At 37.2% G+C, this 20,987-nt stretch overlaps 1 protein-coding gene across 1 annotated transcript in view; it reads right to left on the bottom strand.

Annotated features, from left to right (window-relative positions):
• Positions 1-20,987, bottom strand: part of RIMS2 (regulating synaptic membrane exocytosis 2) — a 446,152-nt gene that overhangs the window by 236,875 nt on the left and 188,290 nt on the right. Inside the window, exon 6 of the mRNA XM_059865145.1 lies at positions 19,683-20,608. Coding sequence (XP_059721128.1) covers positions 19,683-20,608 — 926 coding nt within the window. The remainder of the gene's footprint in view (positions 1-19,682; positions 20,609-20,987) is intronic.

The following is a 20,987-nucleotide window of genomic DNA, read 5'->3' as shown; positions in this document are numbered from 1 at the left end:
AGACATTTGAGAGCAGACCTTATCTGGTATGCCAATACATTATTATAGCAAAGGTTTATCATACTAATAATTAATCATAGTTTTGGTTTCTCTTAAAGAAAATAATTAAGACTTTTCTTAAAGGCAAAAAATATTTAATTCAAAATTATGTCTCCCAGAAAAAACAGGTTTGACTTTCAAGACTTTTCCCAAAGTATTAGGAAAATAAAATTATTTTCCTAATAAAAATTAGGAATATATAAATACTGTCATTGAAAGTGCACAAGCAAGCAAAATACTTTCTTCCTTATTTTTTTTCAAAGTTTTTTAGTATATACCAAGCAGGAGTTGTTCCAGGTATTTTACAGGTCCTCCACATAAACGTGGATTTGCTTCAAAGTCAGATATTTAAATATTTATACCTTAACAATCTTTTTTCATTCATGCTTGTGCCTAAAATTAAAATTTTCTACCACTTTCAATTTTTATGTTGTTTTACTTGAGAAGATTTTTTAAGAAATTTGAGTCAAATGACCACTTAAAACTTAAACAAACTGTCATGTTCAGCTTCTCTTGGCTTCTAGCAGAAAAATCTAATCTGATTAGTCTTTGCAAGAAAGTGGTTGAGCATTTGCATTTGTTAAAATAGGTTATCTTGAAAGTGCCTAAGTTAACTGAATTAATTTTTTGTAATTAAAACACAAATCCTCGCTCCAATTGATGCATTTGAGAAACTTCCTACTAAATTCAGGGAAGCCAAAAATATTCTGACCAGACTGATTCAACAGAAAATAACCTCATTGTCTAGGTCTTAATGCAAACTTAAAATACACATTTAGAATATAAATTGATGTTAAAGTTTAATGTATGAAACACATTTTGATGGTTTTATAATCAATGATAATGCCCCTGTCAACAAATAAACTTGGTTACACCTAAAAAAGCAGCAGAACTCCCACGGGCTGCAGAGGTGAGATTTCTCTGCTGCAGAGCACCATGGAGATGCCACTGGCCATCAGGGATCTGCAGCTCCCACCCTGTCGTCCTGGAGACCACACCTTTGTTTTCAGGCTGCTTTACTCAGCATTCCTGATGGCACTGCTCTTCCTGCTGACTCCCTCTGTGGGTCCCACCAGAAGCCTGTGAGGTGGCTGGCTGGGTGAAACAGCCTTCAGGAATACACTCACCATCACTATTACATTTTCTCTTTCACCACATTCAATTTCCTTCTCTGCCATTTTCTTGACTTCTATATAAGCAGCTCCAAAACTGCCCAGTTTCTGAATTGACTTCATGCTATCACCACCATCATGACTAGTATGAGAAACTCAGACATAGTTAGCAATATTGTCCAGACTGATAGCAAAAGGAAAGAAGAAAAGCTAAGTAATTAATATAGCCCCAAAATAAAGTCTGGAGATTAAAGCCTACCAATTCTCAAATGCTATGTTTTCATATTCCTGCACCTATTGACCTATTGCACCAACCAAAAAAAACACCAATGAGAAAGGAGTTTCCTTAATTGTGTTTTCTTTTTTTTTTTTTTTTTAATGAGTATTATGGTCCTAAACTGAAGAAATAAAGTTAGTAAATACAAATAAGCCTAAAATCCTCATTTTATTACCTCCCCTTTTCCCCAGTAGTAACAATTTGCACGTGTGAGATTCCCTCTAAAAGGTGGGATATTCTTCCTTCTGAGGACGTTATAGAATTTGAAAGAAAAAGAGCCGTTCATCATTTCACTTTAATGTTCCAGTCATCAATTCATTTTCTGGTTTTGAAAGTAAATATTATACATGTCAGTGACAATAACTTTAAAAAAATTCTTTCTGTGGAAGAAAAAACTGTTTTTAAGGGCCCACCAACCATAAAGAGCTGTCCTGTTGCTGCAATAGTACTTTTGCACATATTATTCCCATCCTTATAATAGGCATCATCTGTAGAGACAAAGGGCGGGTGGTCAACGTGCTGGTTTAGATTAGCATCTGAAAAAATTCATTAGAAAGACATCTACTCATCCTTTGATCCCCTCTGTTCTGCAGGAGACCAGAAATATTAGCAGATATGCACAGAGCCAAAGAAAATTTCTCAGTTTTGTAGAGAGAAGTGAAATTTTCTGCACTAGAGGGCTGATGATGTGTATTTTGGGAGAAGGAGGCAGAGGAGATGGAGGTGAGGGTTAAGGATTCAGGGCCAGGTTTGTTGTTCCTGCTTCCTTCAGGCCATGCTGCCACTGCAGCCTGAGGCAACCACGCAGCTCATCCTCTCCCTGTCTTCAGCAGCAGCCACTGCACCAAACAGGAACCTCTCTCACAGCAGCAACAGCGAGCTCAGCATGCAAAATAATCAACTGGGCAATTTCAACAATCCTAATTATTCTGGGCTGCTGCCTACTTAGATTAGTCCTGAAACTCATCCAAGACATTATCTACACAATCAGCTGCAAAGTCCGACACGCTTTCTTCTTCTTCTACCACTCTGCCAAAGGTGCACAAACAAACCCTCAGTTGGAAAGGCCATAATTGTATTTATGCAAACTGTGATCTCATGCTGGTAACCCCAGCCACTCTACTGAGTTCATTACCAGTCACACACAAACGTGTGGGAACTAGAAACAGCTGATGGCAAATGCTGCTCTAGTTCAGAGCACACAGGGGATGGCACTTACCTCTGAGGATACATTCAATTGCTAATTTTACTCATTTGCTTCTTGTTAGAAATTCAAGCCAATCCAAGTAACACAATACATCAGTCTAGAGACACAGAAAATTCAGTTCTTTTCAGCAAACATTAAATACTTCATTTATTTTAATAGGCTCAATATGTCACTTCTACATAAAAAGGCCTCATAGAGCATGTGATGCCAGGTTTATTAAGTATCCACAGTTTACATAAATATTTTTGCTTTAGTTCATTGCAAGTACTTTAAGGTAGAAGTACCTTCACCAAGCATTTCAACCTGTGCTCCTTCAGGCAGATGTTACCTGCTCACACTGTCAGGATGGAATGTGTGTTTAGTACAAACCCTCCCTGCTGCAGGATGCCCTGTGCCACCAGGAGCTCAGGGTTTGCCCCATAAGAGCTGGCAAGGGACTGTTTTCCCACTTCTCAGCCCATCCCACCAGCAAAGAGGCTGAGGCTGCATGAGCAGCTGGGAGGGGACACAGCTGGGACAGCTGGCCCCAGCTTGACCAAAGGGGTGCCCCATACCATACAATGTGTGGGTCACCAATAAAAACTGCGGGGAAAGACAATAAAATCAGAAAGAACTAAAGTTCTTCTGCAGTTCACAGGAAAAATATTTCATGTCTGTTCTCACTCTTTGACAAATGCATTAATCAGGAAATAGATGACGAAATTGAGCTATTTTTCTTTCATTCTTCAATATTTGACTTTCAGTTGTCATAAAACCCATTTTTTCCCTTTTAAATATGATCTGACTATTTCATCAAATTACTTCAGCTTCTAGATTTGATGTAGTAAACTATCATATTGAACTTCAAGTGTCATGAACTCTGTAATTCCAAGTAAATTTCTAATTTTCAAGTAAACAAAACATATTTAATGAATTATTTGAGCCTAATTTATGAATCTCTATTTTCTCCTCACATAATTTTAGAACTGCCTCCCCTCACTGATTTTAAATTCACTGATTTTAAGCATCTTTTTCTAATAAAATAAATAGTTAAATTATTACATCATATATCTTATTCTCTCTTATTATTGGAATGGTAATGATAGAAATAACCATTTTCTTGGATCCTCATTTTAAAGAGCAGGAAAGAACTTACTCTAAATGCAATTGGTTTTGAAATTTTCTTCCCAAAAAACCTCTTGTTCTCTTCTCTGCAGGTCTTTTCCCATATAAACTTTTATCTAATTTTAATATTCCTCTTTAAATAATATTAATCTATTTACAGGTTGTCAGCTCACAACATCTACACTATGTTGAAAACGTAAAACAAATCATCCAGTTCACATGAGACACACAGCAATGAGTACTCTCAAACATAAATATCATTCTACAATTAAAACACAGTATAATTTGTTCTGCTTATTCCTTCACAACTTTTAAATTCTAACTCCTCATATTAAAAGACAGAAAAGACATCTAGCTGAGCTCCAGAGCAGAGCAGTTAGGAGATCTGTTTAGGAGTTGAATTAAGGTTATTTTGTCTTTTTTAGATAGGGTCAGTCCTCATAATTATTAATGAAGATGCACTCAAGTTTAATGAGATTTAATTTTACCATTTGCAGCAATCCTAGGAGCAGATTACATATAGTTATGAGTGTTGCTCTCTATTTATGTTTACACACAGTCTTGGGCAAATGCAGAAACTTATATTTTCAGATTAATTCCACTGACTTTACCAGGGTGCTATTGAATATATAAAATTAAGACTGTATCTTTCAAGATGAAGGTTTAAAATACATGCAAGGCAAGATTAATGCTTTGAATGTAAATTCTCACCTTAAATGGCAACAGAAATCATCTATTTAAATGAACTTTCAAGAGATATCATAGATTCTCATCTCTCCTTCACACAAATGCTGGATGCCTTTCAAAAAATGCCCTTTGATCAAGCACGAGATGTTTTTCAGTAATACAAGTTATTGAGCTCAATAACAAATTAACAGCATGTCACTGAATGGACTGTGATAAATAGCAGGCTGCATTAGATGTTGTACTGGTAATTATTCATTCTAAATTCTGTGAAGCTATAAAAACAGTTTAAAAAAAACGAGCAGAAACACTCCACAAGTCCTAAAGCAGAGCTCTCCTGCTCAATAAAGCATTGTCAGCTTACCAAGCTAGACTCTGGACAGCACTATGTTGTTTCTATTGCAATAGTACCTAAAAGCAGCAGTCAAGGATTAGGACTCTCTTGACTATTCTTCAGCCTGTTAATAGGAAATGCAGCTACAATTTTATGCTGATGTTTTTATCATAAATAGTTTGCTAGTACATGATCCGATGGGGCTGTCTAGTTCAGCAAAATCTGCTTTATTTTTACAGGGAATATAACAGCCAAAGCATTTGGTGGATTATGCTATGTTATACCAAATTTAAACCTCTGATAGGCAGGCCAGATCCCTGGCCTTGAAAAAGACCTACTGTGCACTCCTAAGCCATCCAAGCAGGCTTAGCCAGGCTTCTGATGAGCCAGAGGGGCTGAGAAAGTTTTGGGGTGGCATGGAAATGAAAATGCCAGCTACTTGGCATATACTCATGGAACCAAAATATTTCTGCACCCCAGCAAGGCTCGGCCTAATAAAGAATAAATTGGACAGGCAAAAGTATGTATCTACATTTCTAGTGGACACCAGGACTTCACAAGCTGATGTGATACAGTCCATTCACAGCTGTGCAACACTTGAACTGAAGCTGTATCCACCAGGAGTCACACTGGCACCCTATCCACTCTGTCCTCCAGGAAGAGCAAAGCTTTTGGGAGCTGTTGTATGTGTAACTTCAGTGACAGATAAAATAAACAAACTCATGAAGTAGGATCTACAAATGAATACAGATCCAAAGCCTAAAATGCAGGGGAAAACTCAAATCCATCAATCTTCTACAACTGAGTTGAATTCCCTTTTGTCACTTGCTATTAGGCAAACCATTTGAAAATTATTTACAACTTCTCTTGACAAATATGCTTAGAAAAGATTTGGCAACTGTACTAGCTGTGATCATACAAAGATAAATCTTTAATAACTTCTACTCTTACAGCATCAGATTTTTCAAAACAAAATTGGAGAAAAAACATTCAGCTAGAAAGATCTAAATAACAGCAAATACTCAGAAAAATATAGAGCAGCTAAAAGAATGATGAAATATATTAAAAACTAGAAAGTTTTTGAAATTCGTTTAGCAAAATGCAATCTCTGAAGTTTTATTTTTTGAGCTTGCTTATCCCATGCAATAAACTGACAAGAACCATGCAATAGAGAACAGGAGAGACAGTTTCTATGGCTTGTTATTGCTAAAGAAATCACTTAATAATGTATTTTAGTGCATCTCTGCCAGAGGTCTAGACTGTAGGAATTTACTAAAGGAACAATACTTTTATAAGTCAAAATAATTTATAATAATGATTTTAATTAAATTGCAGAGAGTACGATCTGAACAATATTTAACATAATTCTCACCAACTAACACTAGGAGTCCTGGGGTCAGCAAGATAAAGAAGACATATCAAGAATACAAAATATATATTCTTTTTTTTTTGTAATCCTGTACTGCCTTGGTTCAGAGCACTTAAAGGGAAGTGCCTATGAGTATGCAAAACAAAACAATTCCTTAGGAAAGGTCCCTATATATTGCAGTTATACACAGCAGCCTCAAGAAGTTCAGCAGAGCCATAGATATTAGCAAGCAAATACTAACAATTCTCTCCTAAGCCTCTGTGAATTGTGATTTTTGTTCAGAGGCTTATAATAAACTCTGCCAGTTTTCTCAGTGACATAAAAAGCACACCCCCAGAAGGAAGGCTATGGACCTCTTCATCTTAGTGTCTTAAGTGTTTTAACATGGACAAAACAAGACATTTTCCTGCAGACTCACTCTTTGAAATGACAGAACTACATTTTCTGAATTGTTAGGGGGATTTAGAAAAAAAAGAAGAAAAGAAAATCAGCCCACAGCACAAATCCAGGACAAACAGCCAAGTCTCACTGATACAGAACCTAGAAACAAGGCAGGAAGTCAGAGACAGTGCTACAACCTGGGGATTCTTTTCAAACAGATGACCTGCAACTGTTATCTATAATTAGGAATAAAATTACATAATTACAATGTACTTTCATAGTACTTCTTACAGCACAATCTACTGTTGTCAATAAAAAGGGAACTTGAGCTTCACACAGCTCTGTCAAATGCTCAGCGAGCTGGATCTGTGCAGAGTCACTGAAGGTCAGTGCCTTCAAAGGGTGATGGGATTTCACACTCACACAACACAAATGTAAACCACTCAGAGAGACAGGGCACTGTGTACAAGCCTCTTTCCAGATATTTAAAAAGAACAAAGGTGTTGACTAAAGCATTCTGTGCTTTCATTGAATTTCATAGACATACTGAGACTTTACCACTTTTGAAACATAAAGCTTTTATCTTCCCCTGCAATGCATGGTGTCTAATCATCTGATCTACTGTGGAGTGAACACAAGGCAGGTGTTAGTATTAATGCTAGCTAATCAGAATATTAATTTCTTACACCCACTTTTTAGTTACTTTGTACAGATAAAAAGAGAAGGGAACAACAGTAATTCAGGCTCAGAAAATATTGAAAGAGAGTCATGTCAAGATGCCTTAATACGTATCTATTTTTGCTGCATTTTTCCTTTCTTACAGAAAACTATTAGTGAAAAAGGCCACAACATTAAGTAGATAATACATTTTTCTGGTACAAAGTTTGCCACAACCATATATTTTGTGAATATAACCTACAGTAGTAACACAAAGTACTGGCATTTTCCTAGATGCTCGTTCTCATCTTACACAGGTGCCACAAAGGATTCTTATTTGCACAAGCTTACTGCTTAGAGTAGTCATCTTCTTCCAAGAGGCCAGGGTTGAAAAGCTGCTTATCTCACAGGGTATCTGTGCACCAGCAGAGCCTCTGTAGTAACAAGGACATGGACATAGCAGCTCAGCACACACTCATCACGTGAATATTTACCCAGGGTCTCAGCAGTCAGCACTCTGCAGCTCCAGCTACCAGCACTTTAACTGCTGCCCTAAAAACCAGTTTGCATGTGCCAAGATGAGCTGCAGTCATGCTTTGGGCTGCAGTGCAGACCTATCTTTAGATAAGATATGTGGTTTCAATTTTATGAAAATAGGAATACCAAGAGGTTCTCACCTACTCTGCCACCTCTCAAGCTGTCACTTACATCACCCTTTATAATTTGCAATTTTGCCTGTGATGTTGCCAGTGTTGCTTGAAAGTCATACTATTATTTACTGCCTAGTGGAAATGTGGTCCATTAGGCAGCTGAGTTATCTAACAGCTCTTTGTCACTGGGCATGGCTCTCACTTCTCCATGCTGCTCCCAGCAGTGTGACTGTGCTCTTTTGTGCCAGTTCTGGGAAAGGTGATAGGCCATAGTAATTCTTCAGCTTATTAAGGTGAAAGGAATGTATTCATTTGTTGTAGCAGCTTTGTTTCATACCAGTGTAGTCACCTAAAATGGCTCACTAAAAGTCAAGTAAATGATGGATTTAGTCCAGATCAACAATCATGAGGTAGGATGAGGATTGTCATCATTCTAGATGACAAAGAGCTTCTGGCTCAACACAGCTCACCTTTTTGAGCCACACTACAAGATAAACCCTTGTGTTCTCAGTCTCTTGAAGTGGGAGCCTAGCACTTGGTGACTTCACTTTTTATGGGTCTTTAAATTGGTTCACCCACTCTACTGGCCTGAGTTTCCATGAAAATTTTATACATTTACAATGAAATCCATGGGTTTGAAGAGATTAATTTTTTCTTGCAATACTACACCCACAAAGAGCAGAAAACCTCCTCCCACTACCTATGCATGTACTGAATTATATCCATGAAGATTTCAACTACTGACCAGCCTTGGCTTCTGTAAAGGTTCATAGTGATATACTTGAGGCAATGGATTATGCATGTCAGAAAACCAGGAACTTTCAGCCTCATAAATATACTTTGTACACTGAAGAAAAAAGAAGCAGCCCTTTAAATTGTGCTGGGTTATAGGTGTGAAGTTCAAACCTAATTCTGATGACCTTCCTCAGTCAGAAGCTTTTAAGAACAAATTCAATTTCTTCAACACATCAATATCCTAGCTTTAAAAAATGATGGCTTTGTAATATTCTTTTTTAAAGTGTGTTTGAATTGTGTGATTAAAACAGAACATGAAGACTTTTCAAAGGAGCTCATCTGTTAGAAACTTTCAGTATGAACAGATTTTCAGAACTAAGCTTTGAAAAAAAATTAAAACCAAATGATAATATGCAGAAATGGCAAAATTATTAGAAATTATAAAATCTAATGACACCTACTGCATACATTCACTTCCTAAGAGTAGTAAGAAGTGTGGTATCTAAACATCTTTCATAGTGCATCACAAGTTCAGCCTTTCCTTGTTATAAATGTGTACAGAAAATGGCCTGCAAATAGGCAAAACAGTAAATAGTCGTGGAGGTTTGTGACGAAAACTTTCATTTGATTCTATTTAGATTATATAACTAATGCCCATATATTTACATTTTCCAAGTAAACAGATTATATAACTAGGAACCTAAAAGATATTCATAATCTAAATGTTTAGAAAGGCAGAAAATATAAACATAGGAACTATTTCTTATAGACTATGTCTCTAGAATACCATAGATCTGAGTACATTTTCATAAGAATTGGTGCCTTCAATCTGGTTTAAACCTCAGTGTGTGACACAGGTGGTTTTTATGCACATATTCATTCAGATCATCTGCCTTTACACATTTCCAAAGAATAACAACACAGAACATAGTGTTGCTTGAATACAGGCTATTAGGTTCACTTTGCTACTGCAACAGATGATACATAAACCAGAAGCTCCAATAGCACACATTTCTTTCACAATCTACTTTTCCATGCTCATAAATGCTACTCAAATGTTCCTTGGAAACACCTTACTTAATCAGTGAGGTGAAATGGAGAATTCAGATGTACCTGACTTCCACAGCACTTCTGACAATTTAGCAAGTTAAATATTAACTGAAATAAACTCTTTTAAAAGTATCTTCCAGTCTGAAAGCCTGTTAAGTGCTGCAACAAACAAATAATTGCCTAAACGACATGGCTTCAAAAACAGGGAAGGGTGAAAAAAACTATAGAAGAGAAAAATTGAAAATTCAGTAAAGGGAAGAAAAACCACTGAGTAATGTAAAGACTTTTAGGGGTTTTACAAAGGGGGACCAGACTGCAGTGTAAGTAATGGGGGAACTCAGTGAAATTTCTGAGAGGTATTTCTCCATTTTCCCCCTTCTCTTTTATTATGTAATGGCTCTGTAAAAATGTAACAATGCCCAGCCAATTTAGTACTAGTTAGGACCAAAAGTCTGCAGACCTGCTTTGTCCTCAATACAGCTGAATATTATAGGATGTCACTATTTTGGTGGAAAAACATGATATATTTTGTGTGAAATATTTTCTGAAGTAAATTAGAAATTTATTTTTTTTAATTCTTGCAGATTTCAAAGCCATTTACTTTATGGTAATAAAATTCATGATTTACAGCCAAACAAAAGCAATGGGGGCTAAACATTCTTATTTTCTTTGTGTAATAGTCTTTACCCTTTCCATGAAAGATGACTACTTCAGTAGAAAAGGTAAAAGTATTATTATATATGTTAACATAAAACTTCACTCTTAATAGAGATGTAGATACTTTGTATTCCAAAGCAAAACAAATTCATCAACACAACTTTATAACAAAACCTCTTAGCACTAATTTGATAGTCTGCAATGACCCAATCCTCTTCAAACAGTTTCATTTAATATTTTCTTAATTATCATAAATGTCATTATCATTATGTTGCTTTTTTCCTATCTTCCCCCCTAAAATAAGGATTTCATCATCAGTGGACCATCACAGGAGAAATGCATTAATAATTTTTTGATGTTACTGACAGACACCAAAAGCTTTCAAACACATTTAAAGGGTTTTAAATATACTTTCAAGAGAATATTACTATTGGAAAAAGTTAGCTAGAATTTTCAATTCAGCTAGAAATAGGGTGAAATTGCATTCCAAAATCAATACTCAGATTCCTAGGCAGATGGCCTGATTTTTGAGGCACTCATCATTCAGCACCTGCTGAGGCTCTGACTGGGAAGGGTTTTTGTAGGACTGTCCTTGGGACTGCCCTAAGTGTCTGTCTCACCCCTCACACTTGTGCCAGTGCCTTTCCCCCAGGACCAGCTTCACTGTTACACAGCAGCTCCTGAACAGCCACAGCTGAAACTACAGCCAGACAGAGAAGGACACAGATATTGGTGCCACTTTGCCCAGACTATTTATATAAAATATTTCTTCCTGGTGCCCAGATTGTGAATTGCAATGGATGAGACTTGGATGGAGTGAGAACTGTGAGAAGATGGAAAGAACATGCTTTCCTCTGACAAGCATATGCTTCCAGGTCTCACCCTCGACAATACTCAGCTTAATCTCAAGCAGTTTCTGTGAATAACTCCAGGTCTTGGATGACACATTTTGGGGAGCTTGGGACAACAGGGCCAAAGGACAGATCATCTTAGGAACAGTTCTCACATGAATGACATATGTACAGCCTGTTCCCCCCTCCCTTTGGTTTCTCTATTTCTCCCATACTGGTTATCCTATCCCTAATGAAATACACGTCAAAATAAAAACCCAACAAGGATGACATGTTTTTACAGAAAATTAATTAAAAAACCAACCCAAACCATAAAATTCATAAAATACTACCTACTAAATAATAATTTCTTTCATTTATTAAATTTATTTGACAGTGACCCATTTAGTTTCTGACAGTTAACAGAAGAAGTAACAAAATTACCTGCAAAATCAATTTAAATATACCATGGGAAAGCACTAACATAATCTAAAATGACACAGACTATAATCTGTGACAGATAGATTTGTTTTGTTTTATTAGAAGAATAATGATTTCATCAAAGTATGAAGAAAATTATAATTTGAAAAACACACACTTCATGTATTCTGGAGATAGTACATGTGGGTTTTTTTTCTTTTAGTGTTGCCATTATTTCTGTTTGTTGGGAAAAAGACTAAAAAATCACAGTATTTACATAAATATTCAAAAAACTTCAAAAGAAAAACTTCATTATGGTTTGTTGTTCTAGTATGGCATTGCAAAGAACTGAAGTGTTTCACACAGAATCCAGCAGGTCTTCATTTTGTCTTATCTGTGCCAAATCTGTACTAATTATTAGCACTTAGCCCTGATGCAAGATTTGGTGATCAAGTAAAAATTTCTAACTTAGTTAAACTGTAATTGTAGTTTGAAATAAGTGGAGCAGGTTGGATAAGTTAAGAATTACCTACATTGGAAGCCTTGCATTTCATAGGATGACACCCTTTCCAGCCACGCTTGTACAAAAATTTCTTTCATCACTAATAAAAAGGTAATGGATATTTATTGATTTTATTCAGCATATATTCCACCTGCCAAGATGGTAAAGGATAGTGAAAAAATTATCTTGGAATGATAATTCAAGTTTCTTTTGTTTTCTATTTAAATTTGGAAAAGATAAAAAAGGGGTGCAGAGAAAGCAAAAAATTTTTATGCTACTTTTAATATTGGTCACTCATATAATTAGTGGTCTACAGTTTCAACTGAAAAAGAACAATCTTTACCTTCAGAATAGAATATTTTCATAAACTCCAGGGGCAACAACATCTTGCAGTTAGTATTAAAAAGGTAAACTAAAGCTAGGTTCCAATGATCCATAAGTTAAAAATATTAAAAACCATGTAGTTTTGTTAATAAAAAACTTAATCTCACCTAAACCCACAGATAACTACAACAAATACACTAAAATACTTTAGCAATAACTTATAGTTCTTGTGTTACATTATCTCAGAAGATTATTAATCTTTTGCCCAGACAACATTTCACCTACAGTCATGGTTCCAGCAAAGTCATAGAGTAAAAGGAAACATGATTAAAGAATTACAGTTTTAATTATTCCTTTAAATTTGTATACAGAAGGTTCAGATTGCAATTTAGGCAAGGTTTTAATAAAAAAAAATAATATTAGACTTTTTTTTTAATTTAAGTGCTAGGAAATTATTCATGTCCATTTACCTATGATAAAATATTCTGTATGCTCTGATTAATATATGAAAATATTTCTTCTTCCTGACTTCAGGAAATCCCTGTCTATCCTCAGATTCTGAGTATGCATAAGTTACACACCATCTTTGCAGCATGTATTTTAATATCATCATTTTATAAGGAAGCTTCTAATGTTAATATTTACCATCTTTTCACCTAGTTAGAGTTACCCCACCAAAGTTTCCTGGCTTGCAACATTGTGTACCTGCCTGGACGCTTCTGCCAGCAGGAGTGATAATAAGGATGTGACTATGCAGCCAAGAAAAGGGAAAAGGCTGGTCTTTTTCTATGAGGGATGTTATTGCCTTCCACCAATATTTCAAATTACTGCAAATTTAAAGTATGTTACAGTAGAATCCTCTAAATGCTGCAAAAGATCACACCCTTTTCATATCTTCTAAGTACCATGGAAGTGTGTAAGTAGGAGAAGGCTGAGCAAAACTTTTTTAAAAAATTCTCTACAATTAGAAATTTCTGTAACTTTAAACATTCAGGCTCTATTCTCATCTATACAGCTGTGAAAAATATTTTTCTAGAAAAAATATCATAGCCAATACTAATATTTTATAGTTAGGTACTATTTAGTCAATGTTATAAGAAGTACTTTCAAAGCAGTGACTTTTTGTTGCTCAAAAATATACAGAGAAAAGTGAAATATTTCTTAGCTCTCAATATTTCTTGTATTTGCACTCAAAATAGAAGCAGTTCATAGGAGTGAGCTTAAAAAATGGAATAACAGCATTCTGAATTTCTATTCAAACTCTTTATATATTTAAGTTACTTTATCTTACATCATAGGTAGAGGTGTCTACAAAATAAAAATTATTTAATTACAAAAACAAAACACAATCTCCTAAACTGCAATATTAAGTGAAATTATAAAAGGAAATTGTGTCACTCTCTGAAATCTGTTTTAATAAAACATGTCAAACATTTAATCATTTTAAATAACCATTTTTATTTGATCATTTAAAATTTGTACTTTGAATTGTAAGATATTTCTATACTGAAACTGTGTGAAAATTCAAAGTCTTTTTGTTCGACTGCAGCAGCTCAGTCCTGAAATTTTGCCTTCTAGTATAATTTGTTCCAGAGAAGTTAGACTTTCAGGAACTCTCTAACCTGAATGAAACAAATTTTAGAAACAATGACCTCGTTCTGATCTAATTTAACTCAGTGTAACTTTGATGCCAAAGTTGTTGAAGATGTATGAAACTGGCACAAGCAAGATTGAAATCAGGTCCCTTATCTCTCTGAATTTAAAAGTGAGAGCTCTCTGATGGAATCCCACTTCTCTGGCATCTCTGCTCATGTAAGACACGCGCTGTTCTTGCAGTAGCACTCAGGAAATGAGCTTTCTGCTTCTCACACCATGAGCTACCATACTTTTTCTAACTTGTGACAAGCATACTGTTTTCAAATAGACCTAATTCTCCATCAAGAAATAAACTGGATGTCTACCAGATTGGTTTCAAATCTGCAATAAACAAGTAGGTCCTGGAAGCTGTTCCAGACATGAGGACATTTTAACTTCTATCACGAGAAAGGGCAGATCTTCACAAGTTTGTAAATGACCACAACACGGCCAGTGCAAGGTTATATATTTATGTTTTAGTGTGCTTAGTGACAAAGAATAGGGTATTTTCACCTGGTCCTGCAAGGAGACATTTCTGCTCAGACAGCCTGTGCTCTGCAGCTTTCAATCAACAACACAGGGATGCTTAATGTTCTAAGATTGCCCGAGTCTATCCGCATGTTTTGTTATGGGGTTGGTGAACAGCTGCCTGAATATGAGCTGGCAGCGTGCCTGGGTGACTAAGAAAGCCAGTCACATCCTGGCTGGTATCAGCAGCAGTGTGGCCAGCAGGACCAGGGCAGTGACCATCCTCTGGTACTCAGCACTGCTGAGGCTGCACTTTAAATGCTGGGTTTGGTTTGGGGCACTCACTGCAAGACAGACATGGAGCGAGTCCGGAGAAGGGTAACAAAGCTGGTGAAGGGTCTGGAGCTCAAGTCCTATGAGGAGTGGCTGAGAGAGCTGGGGGTGTTTAGCCTGGAGAAAAGGAGGCTCAGGGGAGACCTTATTGCCCTCTACAACTACCTGAGAGGAGTTGTGGCCACGTGGGTGTGGGACTCTTCTCCAAAGTAACAAGCAACAGAAAGGAGAGGAAATGGCCTCATGATGTGGCATAGGAAATTTAGACTGGATATAAGGAAAAAAATTCTTCATAGAAAGGGTTATGAAACACTAGAACAGGAACCAACTGCCCAGGGGACTAGATGATTCACCACTCCTGGAGGTATTTAAAAGGCATGGATGTGACACTGGTTTAGTGGTGCAATTGTCATTCTTAAGTTGATAGTTGGACTTTATCCCGAAGATCTCTTCCAACCTAAAGGTTTCTATCTTTCTATGCATGTGAGTTTCTTTGACAATAAAGGCTAGCTAGCTATCATGTTTTAATAAAATAAGAGTGAAAGCAAACACTAAATTTAAGAACTGACAAAACACAAACATATTTGGCTTTCCCACCACAGATTCCACCCACATTAGATGTCAGCCACCATTTGTGCAAACAGATACCTCTCACAGGGTGCTCTGAAAAGTGCTGGGAGCATGGTATGCGTGTATGCCTGAACTGTTTACCGTCACTGGAGAATCTACTATGTCCTACTTTATATTTAGAACAAATTAGGGCAATATTTAGAATTATCACACACCTAGATTTCCTTGAATGAATTCTCTTCTTCCATGTAGAGATTGTCTCTTGCTGAATCCCTAGAGTTTTAGAGATTTGTAAAGACTTGTTTTTAAGACCCTCAAGAGTTTGGGGAAGGTGCAGACAGAACCCCAGCCTCAGCACAGGTCACCTTTCTGGGGTCTTTGTTCTGAGCGGGGGTAAAACAACCCCAGGGATCACAAGCTTTCCTGAGTCTCTTCAGATGGGTCCTTTGGCAGACTGCAGGTGTGACAGCATTGCCACAGGGAACACATGGGCAGTGGTACTGTTCGATTTTCTAAATTCACCTGTAAAGCCTGTGGACACACAGAACTAGCCAGTAGCACTCTGCTTCACATCTGCTTCATGCTGGCTAACAAATTATGGGGGGCCTTTCAAACCTCCCCTTGAGACCTACTCCTTAGAATTGCACTGAGAAACATCTAACTGAACATGAGGGTAAAAAAGTACTCTCATTGTCCCTCACAATAGAAGACACTTAAATTGGACAATCAATGTAGAAAGACTGGCCTTACCTGCACACCACAAAATACAGCTTTATTTTGACCTCTGTAGGTGACATAGCTGACACTGCTACAATACCAGCACAACTGTTCTCTTTTTATAAGCCACATTTCTCAGAGCCTTCAAAATGCATGTAAACTGAAATGGTTTTGAGAAAGAACTGGTGATTTGAGCAGTCTAGAACATTTATAATGTCATTATAATCCCTGGGTATAATGATGGAGGAGCTGTTTTACAGTCATTTAAAATTTACAATTTTATAAAAACATTGGCATTTCAAGAATTGTTTTTCTCCAACATTTTAAGCAATTTTGATCTTTCATTATTAGGGAAAATAACAATATACCTAATGTTTTGGTCCAAAATATATAGGCAACTCCTTTTTTTCCTCTCCAAAGTATATTTCCTAAGACAGGCAGGAGGTCCTGTCATGGAGATTTAGCTTTGAACTGTCTGCTACACTGATCTCAGGATCTGGCAATAAGTGCTGTAAATTGAAACATCTTTGCAGTTACAGAAGCCTGGTATTCACAGCAAGAGTGAAGAAGAGTCTCTTACATAATGTGGAAAAAATATTGAGAGTTTCAGAAAAATTCAAATAACACAGTGAGAAAGAATTGTTCATTCTATTCACAGAAAAAGGCGGAGGCCCTCTGTTAAATTGGTGCTCAGTTATGTCACTAAAGAGAGTTTTAATGTCTGTGAAGACCTGCACAAAATTCACTCTGAAAAATATGTCTAATTCTGGCACAACCTAATTTTCAGGTAAACACCCTTGTAATTTCAGCTATGTCCATTTAACACTGCTCTCATGCGTTGTTTCCTGAGCTTCTAAAGAATGAACTCATCAGTGTCAGCTCCTGACCACGGTCTTAGCTCATCTCATCCCACCAAACACCATCCCAGCCCTTCATGTCCATGCTGCCAGGTCCACTTTCCTTGCTCAAGTGTCCCAGCCCCTCTTTGCAAAAAATGCCACTCCAGTGGTTGAAGAGCAGGGGAGAAGTAGGAGGGTCTGAGGATATTATTTGATTATGTGACCAGGGCTGCTGAGGCTGGCACAGCTGCCTCTGGTTCCAGGTACAGGAGTTACTGCTGGAATGACTTCATGGTCACTTCCCCCCAGCCCAGGACCCCCAGCACAGGCTGGGAGCAAACACAGTCAAAGCAGCAGTCACATCCTTCCCCAGTTCAAGCAGTTGCTCTTCTCCTTTATGAAAAACCAAGGTTTTTCCACAATGGTTCCAGCTGCAGGCCACCACTAGGCCACTTTGACCCAGTTATACTCTGTATGTCATGACAAAATGCTTACACTAATTCAATCAAGATTAACAAATTGTAGGGAGCTTTTTTTTTTTTTTTTGCAAGCTTTTTAAATTAATTTATATAACAAATATCTAGCTTCATTCACACCCTCAGAAATCAGGACAGACATGACACTGTCATTATTATTAACTATTGTTATTAATAAGAATGTTTTCCTTGACACTTAAAATACAAAATTATTTAAGTGAAAGCTGTAAGTTTTGCAAGATGACAGAGAACCTAGAATTTATGACAGAGGACCTAGAATTGTAGAGCATGTTCTAAACTCTCACCTGAAAGGAGCAGAAGGCCCAATATGCAGACCAGACCCACTTTTTATCAAAGTCTGGTGCATCCCTGAGACCCAGCTGTGAAGGGAAAGGTTCCTATCCTGGCAAGGCCCTCAGCAGTTATGGATTTTTCAGGTGGGCAGCAAAGTGGCAATAAGAAGTCCAACAGCAATAAAAGAGAAACATCAGGGGTTTAGGGTGACAGGTTAAGGAATCAGGAGTACAAATGGGCTTCTCCTCTATTCTCCCAGTTGCAGGAAAGAGAGGGGGATCCAGCAGATCAATGCTTTGAGCCTGGCGTCACCAACAGAATTTTGCAGATTTTTGATGGTGTTTGCAGTTTACATGACACCAGGCCTGCTGATGACAAATGGAGATCACCTGTCTCAAAAGGGGAATAGGATTTTTCTCAGGCATTAGCAGGGTTCATGGAGAGAGCTTTAAACTAGGTCTGAAGGGGAAAGGAGTGAAACCAGACTTGTTACAGATAAACTAGGCAGTAGTCTTCTAGTGTCTGAGAGACTTTGTGCTAGTGGGATCCTTCATTCTGCTGTCTCCATGGAGGTAGGGGATAGAGAGCCATGCAGCCCCAGACACAAGGGTTATTGACGTGTTTGAAACCATGGAAGCGTTAAATCAGTGGTAATCAATAATCTTGTAGATCTTTTCCAACCTAAATTATTCTGTGCTTTTATAATCCTAAATGGATATGCTTTGTGTGTTATGTGTACAAAATATATATTGTCTACATTATCTTGTATACTACATTTTCTACATTGAATTGCCTTAAATAAACATTTTGTTACTACTTCCCCTGTATTGATTGGTCCTATTTTCCTCAAGGTTGCTTCTAAGAACAAAATCATGAACGCCATAAAGTTGGTATAAGTTTTTTCTACTCATCAGGAAGACTAAGGGGGTCAAGGTTGTTTCACCTAAGTACATGGAAATTTCTACTTTGATCTGGTGAAATTTCCTTCCCTTCTACACAATTTTGCTCCTTACTTATCAGACCATGGTTGTGGATATTGACATATGAAAATTCAGAGTTGTTTCACTTACTCAAGTTAATTATTTGCTTCAGAACCAATTTGATAGCAATATTAATAATAATAAAAATAAATAGTAGTAAATTTTCTATTCACAATCCACAACAGCAGATAACCATTCAGGGGAAGTAATAAAGGTTCACTAGTATAAGAATAATAACTCAAAAAAAGCTTAAAAGAACATACATGAAGGCAAGCGAACTCATAATATTCATTTGATTGAGTTTAAATTCATGGCCCCCAATACTTTCATATGTTACTAGAAATTATCCTTTTATAGGCTGGGAAGTAATTTCAATCAATCTTAGTTTTCTTTCTGACATAGGAGTAACTCCTAAACTATTTCTAAAAAGCACTTAAATCAAAAATCATCGTAGCACCACAAGAAAAAGAAACATCCGTTGGTGTAAACCGCATCAGTAATTTTAAATTTGTCTCAAAACTTCAATGGGTTAACTTTATAGACACAGGTCTTTTTGCAGATCAGACATTCTTTAACCTGCAGCAGACAGCATGAAACTGGCATAAGGGCTGTATCATGTGCTCCAGTTAATTCAACAAAAATGCGGTCATGCGCCCACACTTGATCCAGATCAAATATGCACTCATTGTGATCCAGGAGCACGCAAATCTGGTATTAAAGAACATGAAACCATGGCCTTATATGACAGCCCAGCTTTAGATATTTTGCAGATTTCATTGATAGTTTTTCAGTAGACATGTTTTTTCCTTTAACTTATCCAAAAACTTATAGGAGATGCGATGTTGTTTTCCACATAAATCATTAAATTTGTGTAAATGAAACACAAAATCAGAAAAAAAAAATCCTGATTCCCATCACAACAAAGTTGAGTCATCTCTGAAGGGCTGTAAAGGTGTGGTTGCAACCCATTTAAATAGCTAAAATAATTGTCCAAATCAAATCTATATAGTGAAACAATCAAAAAATTAGAAATCTTACCTTTTTCACTAACACTTTCACTTTCAATCTCTACATCATCACAACTTGTATATTCTGGAGTGGATGCCAATTCTTCTTCTGAGCTACTTAATGAAACCTGGCGCATTTTACCTCCTTTTTTCGTTTTATGGGGCTTTGGTGGTGGAGGTCTGACGGATTCAGACTGGTCCGAGCTGAGCGAATCATTCCGTAACATGGTCTCCATCTTTTCACGTTTTGTTTTCCGGACAGCAGAACTGGGATCCAAATGGTGCTGTTTCCTTAAAGAATCAGAGCGCCTCATGTCTGGTCTTTCCAGAGGAATTGGACTCCTCCTAGGTGTAGGAGGGCTATGATTTGTGGTCCTCTGACGATTGGGACTTGGTCCCTGAGCCTCTCGAGTTCTTTCCATAGAGTACGAACGTTGGTTTTCCATGGCGGCCCTGCGCTCAGACACTGATCTTTGCCTTGATGGCCGTTCCATCCTGAGCATGGACATCCGAGAATCTTCCAGCTCTGTATTTGCCAGGGAGACATCGCTATGCCTGCGTTCATGTCGTGCGCGGGACACTTCAGCGTGGATACGCATTTGCTCCTCATATGGCTGCGGCTTGACTGGATAACGAGCCAAATTAGGATCACTCCGGTATCGGGCCTGGTATTCCTCTTCCCTCCTCTGCCTCTCATATTCCTCCCTGCTTTGCGCATCTTCTTCTTCTACCGGATACTCCTTGGAACGCCTGCGGCTCCTCCTGTTGGAATCTCTATAATCACCCAGTTCAGGTTCTTCGTATAACTGGGGCCCACGCTGTGACCGCCTATCTGAATAATCTGATGGTGACCTGGGCATCGCACTGTCTGATGTAGCATACTGTGAATATTCGTCTCTCTCGTCCCTTTGGTCGTATCTTCTGCTCTGTTCTCTTGATATTGAAGGGCTTCTTTTCCTAAACAATCATGGCAAGAAAGCAAAAAGAGAATTCTGTCAATATTTTAGGTAGCACAAATATACAGTTAATACTAGTTAAAAGTTGAAATGACCAGCTGATGGAAAAAAAAATCTGTTCAATGCATTTTTTGTGAATGTGCTCTCACATTTTCTGCAGTAAATTAAAGAAAGGATGTCATGCTATAAATCTGCTTACGGTGCACAGTTTGAATAAAAAACAGCTTTGAAGAAAAAATGCCAATGCGACTTTATAAAATATAGAGTACAAATACTTAGGCTACTTTGTAGTCATGACTGCTTTACAAGTACCAAAATTTTATAATCCTTTGAAATCATTTTACAGCAATATAACTTGACCGTATACTTCTGTTTCATGG

This window comes from Haemorhous mexicanus, chromosome 1, assembly GCF_027477595.1.
Source record: "Haemorhous mexicanus isolate bHaeMex1 chromosome 1, bHaeMex1.pri, whole genome shotgun sequence".
Taxonomy (NCBI): Eukaryota; Metazoa; Chordata; class Aves; order Passeriformes; family Fringillidae; genus Haemorhous; species Haemorhous mexicanus.
Note: the sequence above shows the minus strand (reverse complement) of the source record. Positions and strands in the feature narration are given on the sequence as shown.